This window comes from Microtus pennsylvanicus, chromosome 2 (assembly GCF_037038515.1).
Source record: "Microtus pennsylvanicus isolate mMicPen1 chromosome 2, mMicPen1.hap1, whole genome shotgun sequence".
NCBI lineage: Eukaryota > Metazoa > Chordata > Mammalia > Rodentia > Cricetidae > Microtus > Microtus pennsylvanicus.
In genome coordinates this window covers 98,293,663-98,313,148 of record NC_134580.1, presented here as the reverse complement: position 1 = coordinate 98,313,148, position 19,486 = coordinate 98,293,663, and the positions used below count along the sequence as shown (strand labels likewise).

Sequence of the window (19,486 nt, the reverse complement as noted above, 5' to 3'; positions counted from 1 at the left end):
CAGATAATCTTGGGACAACGCCACCCGAGCATCTCCCGTTTATAAGAGCTCCTGTAACATGTCACAGTGTCCTGTCATGCAACCAGCACCGTCCCATCTCTCATTCCACGTGCTAGGCCCTAGCGCCTCTCCTTGCAGCTCACAGGCTCAGTGCCGCCACTGGAGGTTCCAGACATGTGTCTCTGGAGCTGTGCCTGGACATCAGAGTCCCCAGAGGCTCTGGGGCGCTTGGTGAGGCCGGTCTTCAAGTCAGAGCAGAAGGGGAAGGAGTGGAGGGTCGCAGGCTCCCAGATGGAAACCCCGCCAGGGAACCCCAGCTGTCACTCAGACCTGCGCTGCTGGGCGCGCTGTTTGCGCCGCTGCACGGCCTGGCGTAGGGCGTCCCGCAGCCGTTCCTGGTTGTTGCAGATGTTGTAATGCGTCAGGCGTAGCAGCTTGTCCACATCCTCCTGGCTGTAGGTCACTTTTGTGTAGTGGTACGGGGAGTCAGAAGAAGACAGGTTCACCTTCCCAGCTGCCTTCTCCTCCAGTGTTCGTGGCACCCCTGTGGAGAGAGGCCAGTCTAGGCAGGGGGCCTGGGGACACCTGCACTGAGGCCAGTCTGTAGGAGAAGTAGCCATGGCTCACCAGGGGCCGAGTAGTCCCGGAAGGAGTCATTGACCAGAGGGAAGTGCAGCACGGTTGGGGCTTCGGGCTGGGCGGGGTCACAGAACACATGGCACTCCTGAGGTTGGCGCTGCTCCTCAGGGCTGGGTGAGATGGGTGGGAAAGGGATGCCCTGCTCCTGGCAGAACCGGCTCACAAGCTGCAACTGCTGCTGGGCGGGCAGAGTGGGCATTAGAGGGTCCCAGTGTGCTCAGTACAAGGCATTCACTAAGATGCACGGGACTTGGTGCCCAAACACCAAACTGGAGACTCAGTCTCACTGTGCCCTCCCTTCCAGCTCCTCTAGGGCTCCCCTGAGTTAGTGGCCAACAGCCAGCCCTCTGAAAGTGGGAGCCGTCCAGAAGTGGCAGGTATGCCAGGACCTCTTCAGGGTTAGATACAGCAAAGAGAACTGTGGTACAGACAGATGAAATATCCCAGCTACTCAGTACCCACTCCCAGAGCAGAGCTAACTTTCCCCCAGTAGGGGGCGCCACTGTCATTCCCCCTAATGGGAGCAGGGCCAGATACTGGATCCTAAAGTAGGTTTCATTTTTCATTCTAGAAGGCTACGATAGATGGCCCACCATCTCCCCAACCTGAAAGGCTCCATGGAGGTTGTAATCCAGTGATAAGATGAGGTCCACATCCCGTGTTGGCTGCAGAAGGGGTGGGCAGCTAGTATTGATGAAGTAGCCAACATCCAGGAGGCAAAGGTGGGGTTCCATGGGTGTCAGCTGGTTAGGGAGCCCGTCCAATTTGGTAGCTACAAAGGTTTGGGGTGGGAGAAGCATCATCTGTCATTGTGGGTCCAGGCCTTAAAGACAATCATGGTCCCTGCAAATCCTGCCAGAGAGGAAAAAGGAGGTGGGGGTGTCGTGAGGCTAAGGGATGCTGAGAGCCTAGACCACACAAGGTACCTTTCCAGGTGGAGAAGTGTGGGTGGTGGAAATAGTCCTTGTGGAAATGGAGGCCACGCATGAAGTTGTGGGTGGCCTGGGCAAGTGGCCGCTTTGTCAGGAGGCCAGTGAAGAACTCGGCAATTCTGCCAGCTGTTGCTGGTGGCTCTGCAATCTTCAGATGGGGGACCTGCTCTTTGTCTGCAGAGGCGAGAGGGGATGGGGTAGCCTTAGGAAAAGAAGGCCTCCGATCCTTTGTCCCAATCTTTGTGGGGACCCTGGACAATAAGCAGCTGAGGTCCACAATGCCTTAAAGATACTCCCAGCTGGCTGCCCACTTCGCTCCTATGGAAAGCCCAGGTACCTACCCAGGCTGGCCTGATCCTGAGCCCAGCGGTCCCAGAACTGGGTGGGTTCCGAGGCCCAGTACAAGCTGTCTTGGAGGCTGGCTGCAAACAGGTTGCTCCAGATACCTGAGAAGGGGGCGTCAGGGAAAACTGCTGCTGCAGTCCAAACCCTCCCTCCCTCTGGCAGATCCGGGCATGGGGAGGGCGTCCCTCTCACCCAGGCCCCCTCTCCCATTATCTAGCCTCCTCACCTTCCAGGAAGCAGATTCGGGACTCAGGGAGCTGCTTCACCAGCCGCCCCATGAAGAACTCGGAGCCAAAGAGCTCAGAGGGGATGAAGGCCCCATACTTGGGAAAGCCGACTTCATAGGGAGAGAACTCACACCATTCTGTGAGGACAACACACAGCTCAGACATGGAGCCAGGGACCTTGGGCTCCCAGACACCCACCCTCTAGACTCACTCTATTTCAGGGTAGTGTGGGGAGCGGGAGGCTCAGGCCTTGTTACAAGCATGGGATTTAAGGAGCTGGCAGGATGACAGACTTTGGTACTTGAATCAGGAGACAAGAGCATCAGAGTCAACTCTTCAATACAGGACTAGTCACACTGAACCCTACCACCCATAAGAGCATGGGCCCCGGGTCTGAAGCCACTCACCCCCAAATTCAAAGGTGGTCAGGCCCCGTTCCTTGCTGTTGAGGGCACAGTAGATAGGCAGAGGGTTCTGGCCTCGACTCAGGGCCTCCCGTTGGTCTGAGAGTTTATGTTCATGGGGCTGAGGGAAAGAGGAGCTCGACCTAAGCCCTCTGCTTCCTGATGCTGGAAGTCTTTCCCACGAAGCATCCAGAGATGGGTCCATTTCCAGACGGCTTTACCAACCCCAGGCCCACCTCTCCCTACCTCATCATGCAGCAAGGCCTCATTGATGAGGGCCCACAGGTTGGTAAAGCAGGTCGGGTGGCCCAGGCGGGCACGCTCAGCCAGCTCCTGCCGGTACCTCCACAGCTGGCTGGGGGCCAAGGCGCCCAGCTTGCTCTTAGTCACCTGGGTCTTCAGCAACTCGGTGGGCCCTGTCAGGTCCTTCTGAGACCACTCTGGGTCCTCATAGAGGTTGGCCAATGCCCTGAGAGAAACCAAAGTTTAGGATTAGGGGATTGTTGTTACCAAACGACCCTCCACCTGGACTTCTCATGTCTGACTTTCTCCTGAAGGCCAGGTCTGGCCAGCACCTTCTTGTTCCCTGGAGTACGCTGCGCTCTACTGCCAGCATTTTTCTCAGTCTGTGCAGTTTGCGCAGGGGCCCACGGGGCTTAGGAAGTCCCTTTCACTACAGCCCTCCCGACTCTGCCCCCAGCATGCTCACCAGGTGGACCCTGAAGCCCCAGTGATGTAGGAGATGCAGTCCAGGAGACCGAGCTCCCTCAGGCCAGCTAGCTGCCCATATAAAGAAGTCATAGCCCGGATCCCTCCGCCAGTGGCCATAACAGCAATCACGGGAATCTGGAAGATGAGAGCCAGGTTCAAAAAAGGCCCAAGGAATAGAGAAAGCTACACTCTGGGAGGAAACATGACAGTCAAGGGGCCAGTCAGTCAAGATGTGATTGAGTCCTGGGACCAGCTCTGAGTTAGCCCTGTTGATCTAGTCAGAAACAAACTCCTAAAGGCCTCATTGCTTCAAACATTGGGGCTCCAGAAGAATGGCCTAACAAGTGCCAGCCCACAAGGAGCCTGAGATCACTTTCTAGAAGCCACCAAGGCTCCTGTGAAAGTCTCCAAAAGGCCCTGCTCTCCAGTGCTGGAATTCATTCCCCTGGGAGCCAACTCAGGCTGGTCTGAACCTCTGGGGACCATTCTGAGTCAAGAGACCATCCTCATACCAGTTGTCTCATCAGCCACATCACCACAGTCAGGTGGGATGGCCTATGTGGAGACTCTCACCCTTGAGCTGCAAGTGCCTGATGTATCACCCTGATAACATCGAGGAAGAGGACCAGGGAAGGCAGGGCTTGCCAGTGACGACAAGCCTGAGCTGATACCAGCTCCGGGCTGTACAACCCTCCCAGCCCTGGGCCTAAGCAGGCATGAGGAAAACTCCACCCAGTAGTGCGCAGCCCCCAGACCTCGTCATCTTGCAGGTCCTGGTCCAGCTGTAGGGCCTTTTTCAGGGCAGCAGCCACCACCTGCTTCCTCCGGCCTAGGAAGGCCTGCTCCTCAGGGCAGAGTCCACAGCCCAGCCGCACTGCCAGCTCCTTTGGTCTGAGGAGAAAGAAGAGTCCGGAAGCAGTTCTCAGCTCCCTCACAGAAAAAGGAAGCGCTGACTTCACCTGCCAGACCCTTGCCCTCTCTCCTCCCTTCTCAGCCCTCGCCACCTCCTGCTGTGGAGTGAGGGGAGGGAGAACCCAAAGCCATGCACACAATGTGAATCTGGCAGAGCAGACCATGGGACTAGGGTTGTTACTTCCACATCAAATCTCTCCCTCACCCACAGCTCCAAAAATGATGGCAGAGGAGGCAGAAACGAAGGCCCACTGCCTCACCTATTGGTGATGAAAAGCCACCCTCCCTCTTCTGAAGACCATTTAAGCCTCCATTCTCAACAGCCTCCATGCCAAGGTTCATCCCTCCCTCTTCCTCTTGGTGTCCTAACCTCCCTGCCTGCTTATCCAGACAGATACTGACCCTGAATTTCCCAGGCTGTGTGCTGGGCAGGGCCCGCCCACGCACTGTAGCAAATTCAAGTGGGAACACTGAGAACGGCCTATGCACACTGAAGCCCCCCCCCCCCGCACCCAGGAGCTGCTGACCCTCTCCCACGATACCTGGGCACTGTCTCCTGCTCTCCCATTCCCCAGGCAGGCTCTTACCCTTCTTCCTTCTTCAGTTCCAGCCTCATCAGTGGTTCCTGGAAACCATGAGTACCATGATCAGAAAGACTGGCTATTTCCACCCACTGTGGCCTCAGTGCACCCCAGTCCATCCCAAGAACCATTGGGCCCCAAGCACTTTACCAGGGTCCATACTTCCACCCATTGATTGTCTGAGGGCATGGCCTGAAGGGAGGATCAGCCACAAAAGAAGGCTGATTGCTCCAAGGCCAGGCCAGTGACAGGCCTGTGAACCCAGTTTCTCTATGACAGTTACCTGGGACGTGGGGAAGACGAGTCTCACCAACTCTGAAGAGGGCAGGGTGCGTAATGGTACCTTCAGCTGCTCCTGGGGGTCATCCTTAGGAGTAGGGGGAGAAGGGACCTTAGCAAAGACCCCACCAACTCCCTGTGGCAGGGACGGGAACAGGAGGGGCTCCAGGGGTCTCAGGAGTAAGGTGCTACCTGCAGATGAACACTCAGATCTTGTTCCCAGCAGGCTGGGTAGTGGAAGCGGTAAGAACTGGCACCCACAGAGGCAGCCTGTGGGCCCTCGCAGGACCCAGCAACCACAAGTTGAACTCTGCTCTCTGACCCTAGAAACGGGAACCAGAGGAGAAATTCAGGAGGGGATCTCTGTCCACCAAATTCATTATCAAGTGTGCAGGGAAGTCCCTCTCTGACATGGTCCGGCTGGAGAGATGGAGCCCGGAGAGTCCCAGCGTGGACTGGCCTCACGAGTTTTGCTCCCTGAAAGCAGCCAGTACTGGGTTCCCCCTCAGAATGGAGGAAGAGACAGGAATGAGAGCAGAAGGGCCACCGAAGGAGAATGAACTCACCCTCTGGGTCACCTGTCTTCTTCAGTTGAACATGCAAACAGGAGAGCTCCCGAGCCTGTGGTCAAGAGATCCCCTTAGATACACACTGCACCCCTCTCTGGACCCCTTCTCCCCAGAACACTGTTATCACCCTCAGTCATTAAGCATTTTCTTGAGATTTATTCCCTTGGGGAACGTGCATACCAAGGTCCCCAACTCAGCCTACACGACCCAGGCTGTGGTGCGCCTACTCAGCTTGGGAGAAGAGCAGACAGCAAGAGGAATGAGCTACCAAGGGAAGCCCTAGGCCCTCACTCACCACGAGGATGCCATTGCTGATGAGCTGTTCCTCACGGTCTGTCCTGGAAAGAGGTCCCCAGTGACTCTCTGCAAGAGCCCAGGCACCCCTCCTCTACCAAGGAGGGGTACCAGTCTCGGTGAGCTGCACTGCCCTTCCCAGAAGGAAAGTCTCCACTGCCACCCACCAGGCGCTCCCGAGCCCCTACTCACAGACTCTGCAGCCGAAATTCAACTTCTAGGCGCCCGTCCTCCTGGAAGAGAAGCAAGTTAGAGGCACCATCAACCCAGATGGCAGTGGGAGATGCTGAGGCCATAGAGCTGGGGAAGAGCCACTGTCCCTTTCCATGACTCTGTCTATAGGCTTTGGACTATTCCCAAGAAGTTGTGCTTCTGATCAGGAGGTGAGATAGAAGTTGGGGACAGGACTCTCCTTGGTGAAAAGCTGCCTGGGAGGCCCGAGCCACTCCCTGAAGCAGGGGAGCCTCTGAAGCCCTATTCTCAGAGCTGCCCCCCACCCCACTTCCTTGCACACAGCTGTACCTGAGTGCTCAGTGAGAAACTCTGGCGCCGAGATTCCCCGGCTCGCAGAGTCCCTACGTCAAACAGCACTGATAACACGGGGTCATCTTTAGTGAGCAGGTCCTGGTCAAAGACTTTCAGTTCCACGACATTCTGGAAGAGGCGAGAGAGCAGCAACTTATACAGGAAGGGGGGACGAGAGGCAAACAGGGCAGGGGACATGTGGTAACGGGCACAGGGGAAATGGCAAGGGCGGACTTGGAGCCTGAGCTACCTTGAGCAGCCTGTGGATCCGGAAGTGGAAGCTCTGATTCCAGACAGGGTTTCTGCTATTCTTGACTGTGCGTGTCTGGAGCGTGTGGCTGGAGGCTGTGGGCAGGTCCAGAGTCACATAGCAGTCGGAGGATGTCACTGCAGGAAAGAGGAGCACATGTCTTGTAATGATCAAAAACCCTTCCCAGCCTACCACTGAGTCTACTTCCTTCTTCCTGAGATGCTGTATCCATAGGGCCAAGCCTTCTGCCACTTTTGGGATCCTTCTCTCCAGTGGACCCCTGCAGGACCTCCTACCAGCCCCTCCCACAGGTACTAACTCCTCTCAATCAGCCCCCACCTGTTCTCTGGGCTCAGCTAAGGGCCAGGGAAGCAGTGTGCTTACCTAGGTCCTTGGAAGGCAAGCCATTAGCCTGGAGGACACGAACAGTGAGCAGGCATGTCCCCGCCACCTTTGCCTGCGGACAGATGGGGCAGGTTTGCTATAGGTGTGACAGGGCCACAGGGGAGGTTGGGACAGTCTCTTCACCCATCAGAATCCCAGAGCGACAAGAGACACTGAATCTACACGATGACACCTTCTCCTAATTAAACACCACACCGTGCCAGCCACATACCAAGGACTCAGCATGTGTTTACTCAGTTGTCACACATCCTATTAAGGATGCTATGACCATGACCAACCGTGGAAGGAAACTGAGGCCACTCTTTTGAGGCATGGTTGGGACTGGAACACGGGCAAGCTGACCTTTTAATGGGTATGGCTCCTTCTGTCTTTTTATCCTATTGCCTCACCTCTCCACCCCACCCCACCAAGCAGCTTTGTGTCGAGGGAAAGAAAGGACTACATTGGGGCTCAGGCAAATGCATGAACTGTAATTGGTGCTATCTACCCCATACTGGGGATGGGTTCTGGGTCAAGATAGCAGCTGTCAGCCCAGACCATCCCACACTGCCATCCTCCAGATCTGATGGGGGTCTCCAGAGCTCCTTCCAAATCCCCTCTGCTTCTAGACATGTGGGCATTTGCCAGTGTGCCCAGGCAGGGGAAGCTTGTGCCACCTGGTCCTTCCTTTTGGTCTTCAGCCATATCTCTGGAAAGGTGCCAACAGTCAAGTTCAGGGAGCTCCATGGTTGGGAGCAAAGCTGAGGAAGTTCATCTCTGACGCAGCCCCCGGTCTCCCACATGCCAGAGGCATGGAGCAGCTACTTCTTTTGAAGCCCCCAGAACAGTAGCTAAGATCCCCCGAGTTCCCAGGACAGATCCCATCCCAGTTCTGGCTTTGCTCCTGGCTTCTACTCTGTCTGATCCTTAAGCTGGAAAGCATCCCTCCCTCTGCTTAGAAAAGCCCACAGCTGCTCTTAGAAACAGTAGCAACCAGGCCCTACATGGGGAGCCAAGTCAGAAATGGGAGCCCAGTGCCCTCTAGAGCCTTACCAGAGCCATGAGATCAAGTCCACGGGAACAGGTACGATGGGGGAAGTGGCCACAGGACCAACGACTGTCAGCTTTAAACCCAGAGCCGAGGTGAGCCAACTGGCCACACATTCCTCTCAAATCCCTCCCACAGACTCCTCGGCTCCACCCAAGCCCCACGCCCACTGCTGACCCAGCCACCTGCCCAGGAAGTGAGACACCTGAAGCCGATGCTGGAATCAGTGACACCCCTGGAGTTAGCACAGGCTCCCTGAGGCCCCACTCTCCCAATGAGCCCTAACTTAGAGGGGTTCCAGGAGAACTTGCTGCCACAGGCTGAGCAGGCCAGCAGACCATGGCTCCCCAAAACAGCAGTGAGCAGTGGGGCCTGAGCATCATGTCGCCGTGGTCCTTTCGCAACCTTCCCAGTGCCAGTACGACAGGAATGCCCAGTCGCAACTGGAGCCCTGGGCAATCTTGGAAGAGTACCTCGGGCCCCATCAACCGTAAAGGGGAGTGGCTTTCACATCAACAGCTCTTCAAAGCCAAGCCGTGTCTCAGCTGCCTCCACCCCTGGAGCTGGCTGGCCAGAGATGAGGCCTGTGGGCTGGCATGACAGGATAGCAGCTCTCCCTGCTCTTCAGCTGAGTGAGGAGAGGTCTGGATGTGGAGATCAGCTCTTCCCTCAGAGAGCAGCTCACAAGGACCATGGTTCCCATCCCTTCCTGTTTAGACTTCTAGAATAGGGGTCACTCTCAGGGTTCCAGATCTGCCGGCTTCCCAGGAACTGGAGAAGGAAAAGCAGTCTGGGACCAAGCTAGAGGCAGCATTGGTGGCCCTGAACCAATCAAGTTCCAGCCAGCCAGTTATAACACAACTGTGTAGGTAGCATCCCAAGCCAGGATCTGGCTTGCACCCCTCAATCAGGGTCACCCTGAAACTTTTACCTGAACATTTAAGCCCTTGGCAGGCCATGGAAGGCAACTGTGACAGGGAGCATGAGAAGAAAAATATCAGCGCCATCTTTTATTGACTGATTCCTCCAGCTGGTCCATGTCTATCCCCACAACAGCCCTGGGAGCCAGAGCCATTATTATCTCCACTTTACAGTCGGGGGACTGATGCTAACACGCAGTGACTCACCCAAGGTCATAGCACCGGTGACAGGCACTGCTGTACCTGATCCATGCTTCCTTGTCCCTATGTGGCAATTTCCTGGGCACCCTCACCCAGACCTGCCTGGGTGAGGCCCTCCAACTATATTTCAGGTTTCTTCAAGGCTGATCTCAGCCCACGCAGGAACCCCGGCAGCAGCCAGTACATAGGCAAACTCTAGGTAGCTTCTAGAATCAACCCCCAACACGGGCTGTCCTCTGCAGTGTCTGTGAGGGTCCCATCAGTCAAGGCCTGCGGCCCTTGTAAGGGAGTCCACCAGCTGGTAGTAACTGTACTTGAGGTCATACTCCATGTCATACCAGAAATTCACTGTGGAGAGGAGAGGGACCTGGAGGTGAGGGCCCTTCTTTTCGGTCGGAGCCAATACTTTGTTGGGCACTGGTTGCCCTGGGTAACCTTACCAGCAATGCAGCCGTGGGACTGCTGGACATGGTGGAACCAAAGGGCTGGCAGGTACAACAGCTCACCGGCCCGCACCGTGCAGTGAAGGGCCTGTGCCTGGCTGTAACTGGGGTACCGGACCAGGTCTGGAGCCAGGGGGTCCAGTGGGATCCAGGGCACCTAGAGACACAGCAGCTGCCTGGGAGCAGGCTCTGAGGATCCCACGATCTCTAGCTCTGTCCCTTCTCCTACTTGAAGAGCCACAGACTCAGGATTTTCAGAGTGGGGTGTCACCTCCCCAGACCCTTTGTGCCTACTCCCCAGGAGCCTACCCTTTCCCCAGAACCCAAGAACAGAACAGACACCTTCTCCATGGCCTCCTCGTCCACCACTCTAAAAGTGCCCTCTTCGGTCAGCTGGTAGGTTGCTGGTGTGTACAAATCTGAAGACAAGGTCAGAGAGAAAAATGACCAGCAGCCTTTCAGGCTCTCCCCACCATAACCGGTCCAGGGTTCCCTGTACACAGAGACCAGAGGGCTGGGAACCTGAGGCTACACCTCAGGCCGAGGCATCTATAGCCCGCCCTGGGCTCCCGCTGCCCGCCCTCCACCACTGGCTACCAGCTCCTTTTAGACCAGGTCACCTACCATAGGGGATGAAAGGCCGGTCACTGGGTGGATGTAACAAGAAGTGTTTCTCACCAGAGACCACACAGTACAGATTCTCATAGTGGTCCTTGTGCACTGCCAACACATGAAGGCCTGGAGTTGAGGGGAGGAAGGCAGCCCAGCCTGCCCTCAGCACCACACCCCAACAGAGCCTACAGAGAGAGGGAGAGCCTACACAGGATCGGCAGACTCGGAAACTCCGAGGACTCTAGCAAGCATCACAGAACTTGGCAACCAGAGACAGAATATGGACTCCCCTTCATCAGGAGGGGAAGCAGAACCAAGAGGCTCCATGTCCCAAGCCCTGCTCTCCTATCTGACTTTGAAGAGGCTTCTCAAGACCTAGAGGGTATGGTGTACCCTGTCCCCAATGTCCCCACTCTCAAGAGACCCTTTATGGTGTCCTAGTCCCAAAATACCAAAAGAAATCTGAGGACAGCTAATCCTTCCGAGGCCCACCTTTCTTCTTGTGCCCCATCAGCTCCCTCCCCACACCTACAGGAAGTCACCGCAGCTGCCTCGCCCAGCCAGAAGTTCACAGCATCAGGCATCTTTCCTGTGAGACAGAGTGAGTTAGTACCAGGCCTAGGATGACCCACGCACAGGGCAGCTACTCAGAAATCTGGGCGGGAGCACAGGCATGCCAAGGAGTCTGGGAGAAGGTGATGCTGGGAATGTGACCTCTGGGGCAGAAGGGAGAGCAGCCAGGTGGCACCTAATCCCATAGAACCAAAACTAAAGGCAGAAAATGGGAAAGCAAGCTGACCCCTTTCCCTCCACGTCATCCCCATGCCCCCTGCCTCTTGCCCCTCCACTCACCCAATGACTCAGAGGCCCAGGGCACATGGGACTCGATGTCTGACAGAAGCTGGGGCAGCTCGGTGGGCAGGTTGGAGCACTGCTTCTGCACGTAGAGGACTCCTGGGTGCTGCGCCCGGCCCTCCAACACATCCAGCACATGGCTCATGGGCAGGCGACGTTCCGCGGGCATCACAAACCGGTCCCCTTGCACAGCGTCTGCATAGCCATCTGGGGTCACAGCCACGCTCACCTCTGTGGAGCCCACTGTGGCTCTGAAGGAATGGGCCCTTGGTTTGTAATTTGCTGCTAATGGCCACTGGTCCACCCTGCCCCAGAAGGGAAACCTTACCTTAAGTAGGAGAGGGACCACTTCTGGAGGGCTGGCCAGTGTTGCAGCGCATTGCGGATAATGCAGGGCCTATTGGGGCACACCCAGTCCCGGTAGAAGCACAGTGGACTTGGGGGCCCATCCAGGTAGGGCACAGCACGAGATACACTGAGGTCTTAAGAAAAAAATGGGGAGCGGGGGCCTGAAATCAGTGGGTGGTACCGTCTGTCACACTGCACAAGAAATCCTCCATCATGGACGCCCTAGGCAAGGCTGCTGCTGACCAGGGAAGCCTGCAGAGTCAACCCCTCACTTCTCTTCCCTGAAGAAGCAATCGTCGCTGAGCTGGTGGCCACAGGCTGACTGTGATGGGGCCTGGCCGCTGTGGATATCGGGTGATTCTGTCACCTCAAGCAGGTCACAGCCTAGCTGTCTAGGGAGATAACTACCCTGTGATAACACCAGAAGTCAGTCAGGGGCTGAGCTGAGCTTTGCGTCTCAACGGCAACAGCAGCAGCATCTTCAGCCACCTTGGGCCAACACTTGGCCACTGCGCCACCTATGGAGACATTTTAAGTGGGTGTGGTGGCTGACAGGTGCAAACCCAGCACCTGGGAGGGGGAAGGAAGTAGGATTACCAGCTCAAAGCCAACTCAGCTACAAAACAAGTTCAAGGACATCCTGTTTGTGTGCAGGAGCGCTGCTTTCACAGAAATCAGGATTCTACTAAAGAAGCTAAGTACACTTTCCTGAAAATGTGCTTACTATCCCAGAATGCGGCATGCAGTGTACTTAGCGGACACTCATGATACTGCTGACGATGGCGTGACACCACACCTGGCTCTGCAGTCTCTTGATGTATCCTACCCAGTCCTGCCCTTGGCCTGGCTATCTTGAAATCCTGTAGATTGTACCTCTTTGTCTGTCAAACCACCCTTTCCTTCCCTCTGCTGCTCCGGGTCTGGTCACACTGACAGGCCCCCTTCCCTCTGACAGGACCCCTTCCCTGGCCACCCCTTTTAACTAACCTGTCACCTGTCAGAACAGTCCTTATCTCTGTGCCTATTTAGTTTTCCTCCACGGATTTCTCATTACCTGACCCTGGATAGCTTTTTGCCCATTTATTTACTCATTCTCCGTCTCTTTCAGAACAGAAGCGCAATGGCTTGAACGATCGCCATGGTTCCTGGTGCATCTCTAGCGCCTTAGCACGCAGTGGGTGCTCAGCAAACATAAAGCCAAAGGAAAGTGCCCCGCAGTCCCTGGCTGCTGCTGCAGCAAACCAACTGCTCTTTCTGGTGGGACCCCACTCCCTTTCACGCACATCTACCCGATCTCATCTTGTCGTGCACCTAGTGAAGACTCCTCTGACGGCTCGCTGCTGCCCCTGGCAGAATGCAGTCCACCCTGCATGCGTTCAGGCTGCTCCACGACTAAGTCCAGCACACGTTTTCCAGTCTGGTTTGCTACTGTCTCATGTCTGACCCTGACCACAGGCCCTTGATTCTGGCTGGGTTTCATGGCTGCTGTTCCCTCTCTGGGCTTTTACGAGAGCAGAGTGCTCTGCTTTGTTACCGTTCAGCCTTACTGTCTGACCAAACACTTGGGACCAATCAGCAAACCCCAGACAATCGTCTACGGCCTTCATTTTACCCGAGGTCATGCCCATTCGTAGTTCCATCTGCATGCCGCCTGCAATCCCTTGCAATCAGTCAGAAAGTGAGTATCTTTAAGTTGGACCTGGGAACCACATGACACTGGTGGGCCCACGAAAACTGCGGAGAAGAGCTAGTCATGTACTTGCTGTCCTGAACAGGGGTAAGAATCACCAAGCAGACCCCCAAAGCAGTAATCTCAGATGGGAACTGGGGCTCAGGACAACTAAGTTGCTTTTTGCAATGCCTGGGATTGAACCCAGGCCCTCCTACATGCTAGAAAAACATTACCACTGTGTTACTCTACCCTGGAGTTTAAAACTGACTTGCTTTGTTTTTCGGGAGAGGAAGTGGCTCTGGCTTCAGAGATCTGCCTGCAGCTGCCTCCTGAGTGCTGGCATTAAAGGCGTGCACCATTACCACCTGGTGTGAAACTGCCTGTCTAGCCTTTGGGTTTTAACTATACCAGTTTTGTTTGCTCTTCCTTTCGAGAAGAGCTATTTTTCTCCCCTAGAGCTTCACACTGCACTCCAAACAATTCCTGTGACCCAGCAATTCGGTTAAGAATTTAACTGACAAGCCGGGCGGTGGTGGTGCACGCCTTTAATCCCAGCACTCGGGAGGCAGAGGCAGGCGGATCTCTGTGAGTTCGAGACCAGCCTGGTCTACAAGAGCTAATTCCAGGACAGGCTCCAAAACCACAGAGAAACCCTGTCTCGAAAAACCAAAAAAAAAAAAAAAAAAAAAAGAATTTAACTGACAAAAGTCAACATGAACCCAGAGTCTGGGTCCTCCAGACTCTGCCTCCCAGCTCTGGAACTGTGGCAGACATCCTCATCAGGCGCGGGATCTGAACTCAGGTCATCATGTGCTTAAGTACTTTACGCACTCAGCTAGCAGGCTCTCCAGACCTAAATACCCTCGGACTGGTGAGATGGCTCGGTAGATAAAGACGTTTGCTGCCAAATTTAAACACACTGAACACACACATTCTGGCACACAGAGGTACTTAAACTTTGTTAAGTGAACAGCCAAGTATTTGCAGCTGAATTATTGAAAACAAAAGGTTAAAATACCTGCACGCCTAACAATAATGGGTACCCTGGTTCACGGGTGTGAAGACTTGAAGCAGAGGCACTGGAATGCCCTCTAGGACCCGATGCAGCGAAGAATGCTTAGCAGGACTGTCTTTCTGGACAGCTAAGGGGGTGGCAGTGAAGCTTACTTTATTTACATTGCATACAGAGGTGCCTGCACTACTGTTCAGTAAGAAACGACTTAGTAAAGAGTGGGGGAGGAGGAACGGGGTAGTGAGGATCGTGGAGGAAACAACACCGAGTAGTGAAACAGCCAGTATTGCTTGGCTTGGAGTTCGCTCTGAACAAATGATCCCAGTCAACGGCTTCTCTCCTCGGAACCCACCAGCATCAGAGATATTTGAGGTCAAAGAGTCTTCGGTACCAAAAATGCAGCAATGCAGAGCACAGGGACTCAGCACCCGGCTGGCTTTGAGAACGGCAAGACTACCGTCGGAGCTGGGCTTTGAACAAACCCACAACTGCACCCCACGAAGGCACCGGGACGTGCGACGTGAGCTGAGGGCTGGTCCACTAGCTAGAGAAGGGTGACACACGAAATGTGTGGCCACCAGAAGGCTACTCATGCACACACGATCTGAGTTCCGGTACCCCAGGATCTCTCCACGTTGTCACCACGCGGACGCCACTCACCGCGAGCCGCAGCCGGGAACTCTTGCAACGCCCTCCGCACAGAGTCCAGTGCCGCCTCCGCCATGACGCCCGCGGGAAGAGAGCCCGCCCCTATTTCCGCTCTAGGCTCCCAGCCCCGCCCCCATTTCCGCCCTCGCCCCGCCCCCCAGGACGTGCGACCAGCGGCGCTTCGGAGTTTTCTAGCCAATTAACAAATGATTGTGTTTATTGACAATTTCATATTTCGGTATAAACGAGACATTAAAACAGCCCCGCCCCGTACAGCCGAGGAGGAGACAGGCGCCACAGTATAAAAGTTATAAATAAGGGGCTTTTCAAAACTGGGATGGGACAAATCTGGACGTGGGCGGCTGTTGCCAGAGGCTTCAGACATGCAAAGGAAACTAAGCGCCGCTGGCCACAAGACCCCGTCCGTGCAGGGTAGAGGCGCAGGGAAACACCGGCTCCCTCGAGAAGGGTACGCTGGCGAAGACCCTCTAAGAACCTGGCAAGTCAGGGCAGCCTTATTGCAGTGGGCGGATTTCTAATCCTCTGGATGACAACGGGTCGGCCCTTAGCCGATACTGTTCTTCGGGCTAGAAGTTTGGCCAGGCGGGTAGAAAAAAAAAAAAAAAGGGAATACATGGTTTGGGTGTACTTAGGACACTCCAACTGAACCTCCAAAGCTAAGCACCCATTAAAACCGTTTTTTAGCCTCTGCCTCCAGAGCTTGAAAGGCGCTTGGGCAGGTTTTTGTTGTCTGCCATACCTGATGCAGAGGGAAGGAGGGCCCAGAGACACATACTCACCAATTCTGTAACTACGTCACTACTTGTCCCTGCCTACAGCCTGCCTATGCCTTCTCTTTACCTTCTAACAGTGACCTTAATTCTGTCCCCTACCTCTGCCACCTGCCTGTCCACCTATCACTTTTCCAGCTTGTCTCTTGCCCAGACCCACCGCTCCACAATCTTCAGCATTCAGTATCTCTGGGCACCCAGCACTGCCTTTGAAAAAGAGCCTCCTCCATGAGCCAGGTGTCCCATAGCCATCTCCTGTCAGCCTGGCTGTGGACAACCAAGATCCCAGAATTTTAGTGTGCTCCTTTTCATGTTTCTGGATAGGAGTTCTAGCGAAGCCAGGCTAGTGAAGTTGAGGCCAAATGTGAAGAACCAGGTACATGTACCAGCCAGGCAAGTATTCTAACAATGAACACTCAACTGTGTATACAGTGTGTGTGTGTGTGTGTGTGTGTGTGTGTGTGTGTGTGTGTGGCCAAAGTCCTAGGAAGATGGGCCAGTGCCCTGTAAACCATGAGGGAACTCCCAATACAGGTTCCTGATTGCGCATTGCCCAGGATAGAGGGAGAAAGTGGTCCCGGGGGCTTCAGTAGTCCTCTAGAGACCAGGATTAGAGAATTAAGAAAGCCTAAAGGGTCGAAGAAAGTAGACCAGGCTTTGTGTTTGCCCAGCAGAGGACTTTACTGTCCTGCAGCAAGATCCCACAACTGGCTCCACAAGGAAAAAAAGGGATGGGGGTAGAAAATGCTGGGCTCTCTTGCAGGGAGAATGGGAGTGGAATGTGGGGGCTCAGGTCCTGATACAACTCAAGTCTTCTAAGGGCTGGGAATCCCCTGGAGGGCCAGGCAGCTCTACCTTTCTCCACTGCCAGGAACTCGGGAAAACCATGCCTGCTTTGGCAGCCAGGAGAGTGCAGCTGGTGCAGGGGTAGAGGCAAGGGTCTACAGTTGGCTTAGGGCACTAAATAGCACATCGCCTTTCATCTCTACCCCGAGTACCCTGTGTATGCTCCACCCCAGGGAGCTGATCCCTGAAGTAACTTCAAATGGCTTCTGAGAAGGCCAGCCCTTTCCGATGTCCCCAGATGAGGCAGGCTGCCCTCCTACCCCTCACAGCACCAAGATGACTTAGACTCAAGACTGCCCTGCTCATGAGAGCCACTGGAGGGGCTTTAGAGGCAGGAGTCTCAAGTGAGGCAACAGTCAGGGAAATAAATTAATAAATACAGGGGCCCCAAGAGGAGCAGCTGGGAAAGCTGTTTTGCCTCTGAGCGTGGATCCCTGCCATCCACTCCAGACATTCTCACAGGTTCTGAGGAGTGGAAGAAGGGCTACAGTTTGGAGTGGGAGCATTTCTCTCGGGACAGGCTTCTGGAACTCAGAGTCTGCGCTCCATACGCCGCTCCACAGCTCGAAGCAATAGTTCCGAGTACTGCTCCAACAGGGCCTGAGTTTGCTCAGCCCCCACAGCCCCAGGGCTGCCACCCGGGCTGGACAGCGCAGCCCCAGTCAGGGCCTCTAGCTCCTGCCGCACTGAAGAGAAGGTGTCTCTCAGGAGACGGGAGATGTGGCTGTGCTCTTCTGAGGGAGTCTTACAGCTGGTCACCTGCAACAAGAGCACCGCCAGTGAGGTGGAGAACCAGCGGAGAATGGGTACAGGAAAGGGGGCTCCTAGCCTGCCCAGAAGGGACTAGCTAGGAGTTCCACACATCAGTACGATCAGAGCCACTCTGATCCGTGACCCAGATGAAGGTCCCTCCAGATGAGCAGAACCATCTACTTCTTCTTGACCACTTTTCCCAACCACCCACCCAGGCTGCACTTCTCCTTCAGATGTGGGTACTGTTAGATCGTTTCCTATATCTAAAGAGCCCACACCATTTTGGGATATGAAAAAGCATACTATTAATAGATACACTGAGACAACAGGCACAAACTGGGATTTTCTTGAACAAGATGATGTTCTAAGCTACAACCCTGTCTTGAGTGCTCCAGTTTTTGGCCAGAAATGACCAATAGATAGTGGGGTTGAGGCCTGACCTGGCTTCTCGGAATATTACTGAGTGCTCCCCCCCACCCCACCACCACCCCCGTGCGTAGGAGAACCCTGATGCTGTTCTCTCAGCAGTAAAGCACGCAGCGCTGCCGACAGGCTGTCTTCCCACCGCTTGCTGCCTGGTACTCACCAAGCGGTAGAGCTGCACTGCCTGGCGCACATTCCCCTGGAGCTCGGCCACAAGCTGTTCACATTGCTGCAGGCTCAAGGCCAGTTCTGAAGGACAAACACCAGTGAGGTCCAGCTGCTCATTCAGGCATCCCAACTCGGGGCTCTCAGAGCAGTGCTGTAATCCCCGCCAGCCCACAGGCCCTGCCACTTGCCCATTCTCTTCCAACACCTTTCCTGACACCACACAGACAGAGCTTAGAGGAAAAGCCAGCCCCAGCATACGGAATACATTAAAGGGTTGAGTGGATCATAGGGAGATCATGAAGGGTGGCAGGAGTGTCACACCACCAGGAGTGTGACTTATAGACCGAGACAGGAACAGACAGGACGGAGAACGCCAAAGGCTGGATGCACACACATGAGATGGAGTCAGAAAGCGGCCAACAGAGACAGGAAGAAGATAGGATGAGAGATGAGACTGGGGAGCTGTGCACACCTGAGTCCTGGCTCAGGGCTGCCCCTGGCCTGGTGCATTCCATGGGGTTAGGAGTCTTCTCAGGGGATGGGGGCTGCAAGCTCTCAGGGTCTTGGAGGAGGTTGCTGACCAGCAGTTGCTGGGCACAGGGGTGGTTGGGGCCAGGATGAGTCTGGTACTCTGTCCTAGGTTTAGGAGTGGTACCCTCCCCTAGACAGGCCCGCCTTTCCAATGTAGTGTGAGCCTTTCCTAGGCTCGTCAGGGATCCGGATTGTTCTGCTTCATTATGGACTCGGCCCTTGGTTACAGGTGAGAATGTGGTCAAGGTAGGACGGTCAGGCAGTGGTTTGGGGATGTCCAGGACAAGATGAGCCCGGCTAGGCAGAGCTAGCTTGTTGAGTGGTGAGGTTCGCATTGGTGCAGGAGCTTGAGGTTCAGCCGCCAGGCCCGGGTTCTCCCCAACAGAAATGCTACGAGCTAGCTTGGCTGCAGAACTGGTGGTGGGGTTCTGGCAGGAGTGGGACTGAGATGGGTAGCTATCAGCTTGTGGCAGGGATCCTAAGCTGCCCTGGATCTCCACCTCTCGGAAGAGCAGTGGACGTGATAAAGGCACCTCATCTGCACAGAAGACAGGGACAGATGCAGGTCACGTTGTGGGGAAGGTGTGCCAAATGCTAGGGCTCAATCCCTAGTTGCTACTTTCCCCCTGAACATGACCACTTCAAGGGACATGCAGTGACAAGCACAGAGATACACCAGGGCCACACTGGGCCCTCCTTCCTCCAGCATGCTCACATCCATGGCCGTATTCCCCACAGCCTGGAGCGGAGCACACCAGGTTACTTACCCTGTGGTATGAGATTGTGCACAGACTGGGCTTTCTGGAGTCCAGCTAAGGAGCGGGCTGGAGCCATTTTCTTGGGGGCCCAGGTGTTATCCAGGTTGTTACGCCGTCGTGGTAACAGCACAGGAGCCACCTGCTGGGGGCCGGAGTTCCCAGAAGAAGGTTCCATTTCTGGGGGTGCTCCTGGGGGAGTGGCACCACTGCCTTTCAGCTGGTCACCAGATACCTGTGACACCTGGTCAGATCTTGGTATCAGGACCAAGCTTGAGGAGGATAAAGATGGTTCCCTACAGGGAAAAAGGGTTTAGAATGGGTCCAGAGAAGACTCAGTGTTTTCCTCCCTCTAAAATTGCCTGATGTTCTCACAGACAGAGAGGCACCAGGAGAGTACAATCACAA

General features: G+C 55.1%; 3 protein-coding genes across 5 annotated transcripts in view; all 3 read right to left on the bottom strand.

Moving 5' to 3' along the window:
• Pla2g4b (phospholipase A2 group IVB) lies at positions 1–8,114 on the bottom strand. The gene is made up of 20 exons (XM_075962659.1): positions 8,106–8,114; positions 7,053–7,149; positions 6,669–6,805; positions 6,416–6,547; positions 6,086–6,126; positions 5,895–5,937; positions 5,597–5,651; positions 5,223–5,353; positions 5,035–5,118; positions 4,758–4,795; positions 4,014–4,149; positions 3,257–3,393; positions 2,794–3,016; positions 2,551–2,668; positions 2,143–2,280; positions 1,913–2,017; positions 1,566–1,745; positions 1,245–1,411; positions 628–814; positions 1–544 (listed from the first exon to the last, which is right to left on the bottom strand). Exons 1-20 carry the CDS (start codon positions 8,112–8,114, stop codon positions 321–323), a joined length of 2,382 nt encoding a protein of 793 aa, XP_075818774.1. The 3' UTR covers positions 1–320.
• Jmjd7 (jumonji domain containing 7) lies at positions 6,743–14,933 on the bottom strand. Of its 2 annotated transcripts, XR_012909696.1 has the most exons (10): positions 14,824–14,933; positions 11,460–11,613; positions 11,129–11,382; positions 10,809–10,865; positions 10,289–10,384; positions 10,007–10,083; positions 9,662–9,821; positions 9,228–9,569; positions 7,053–7,125; positions 6,743–6,805 (listed from the first exon to the last, which is right to left on the bottom strand). XR_012909696.1 is itself a non-coding variant. In XM_075961856.1 (8 exons), exons 1-8 carry the CDS (start codon positions 14,885–14,887, stop codon positions 9,481–9,483), a joined length of 951 nt encoding a protein of 316 aa, XP_075817971.1. In that variant the 5' UTR covers positions 14,888–14,933; the 3' UTR covers positions 7,142–9,480. The 2 variants fall into 2 exon arrangements, 1 of the variants encoding a protein (XP_075817971.1); XM_075961856.1 differs by lacking the exons at positions 6,743–6,805; positions 7,053–7,125 and having other exon boundaries at positions 7,142–9,569.
• Positions 14,934–15,005: 72 nt separating this feature from the next.
• Mapkbp1 (mitogen-activated protein kinase binding protein 1) overlaps positions 15,006–19,486 on the bottom strand; it is a 52,861-nt gene continuing 48,380 nt past the window's right edge. For both annotated transcript variants that reach the window (XM_075961853.1, XM_075961855.1), the window contains 4 exons: positions 19,091–19,374; positions 18,265–18,861; positions 17,788–17,873; positions 15,006–17,207 (listed from right to left, as the gene is read on the bottom strand). In XM_075961853.1, the coding sequence (XP_075817968.1) occupies positions 16,980–17,207; positions 17,788–17,873; positions 18,265–18,861; positions 19,091–19,374 (1,195 nt within the window). In that variant the 3' untranslated portion in view covers positions 15,006–16,979. The remainder of the gene's footprint in view (positions 17,208–17,787; positions 17,874–18,264; positions 18,862–19,090; positions 19,375–19,486) is intronic.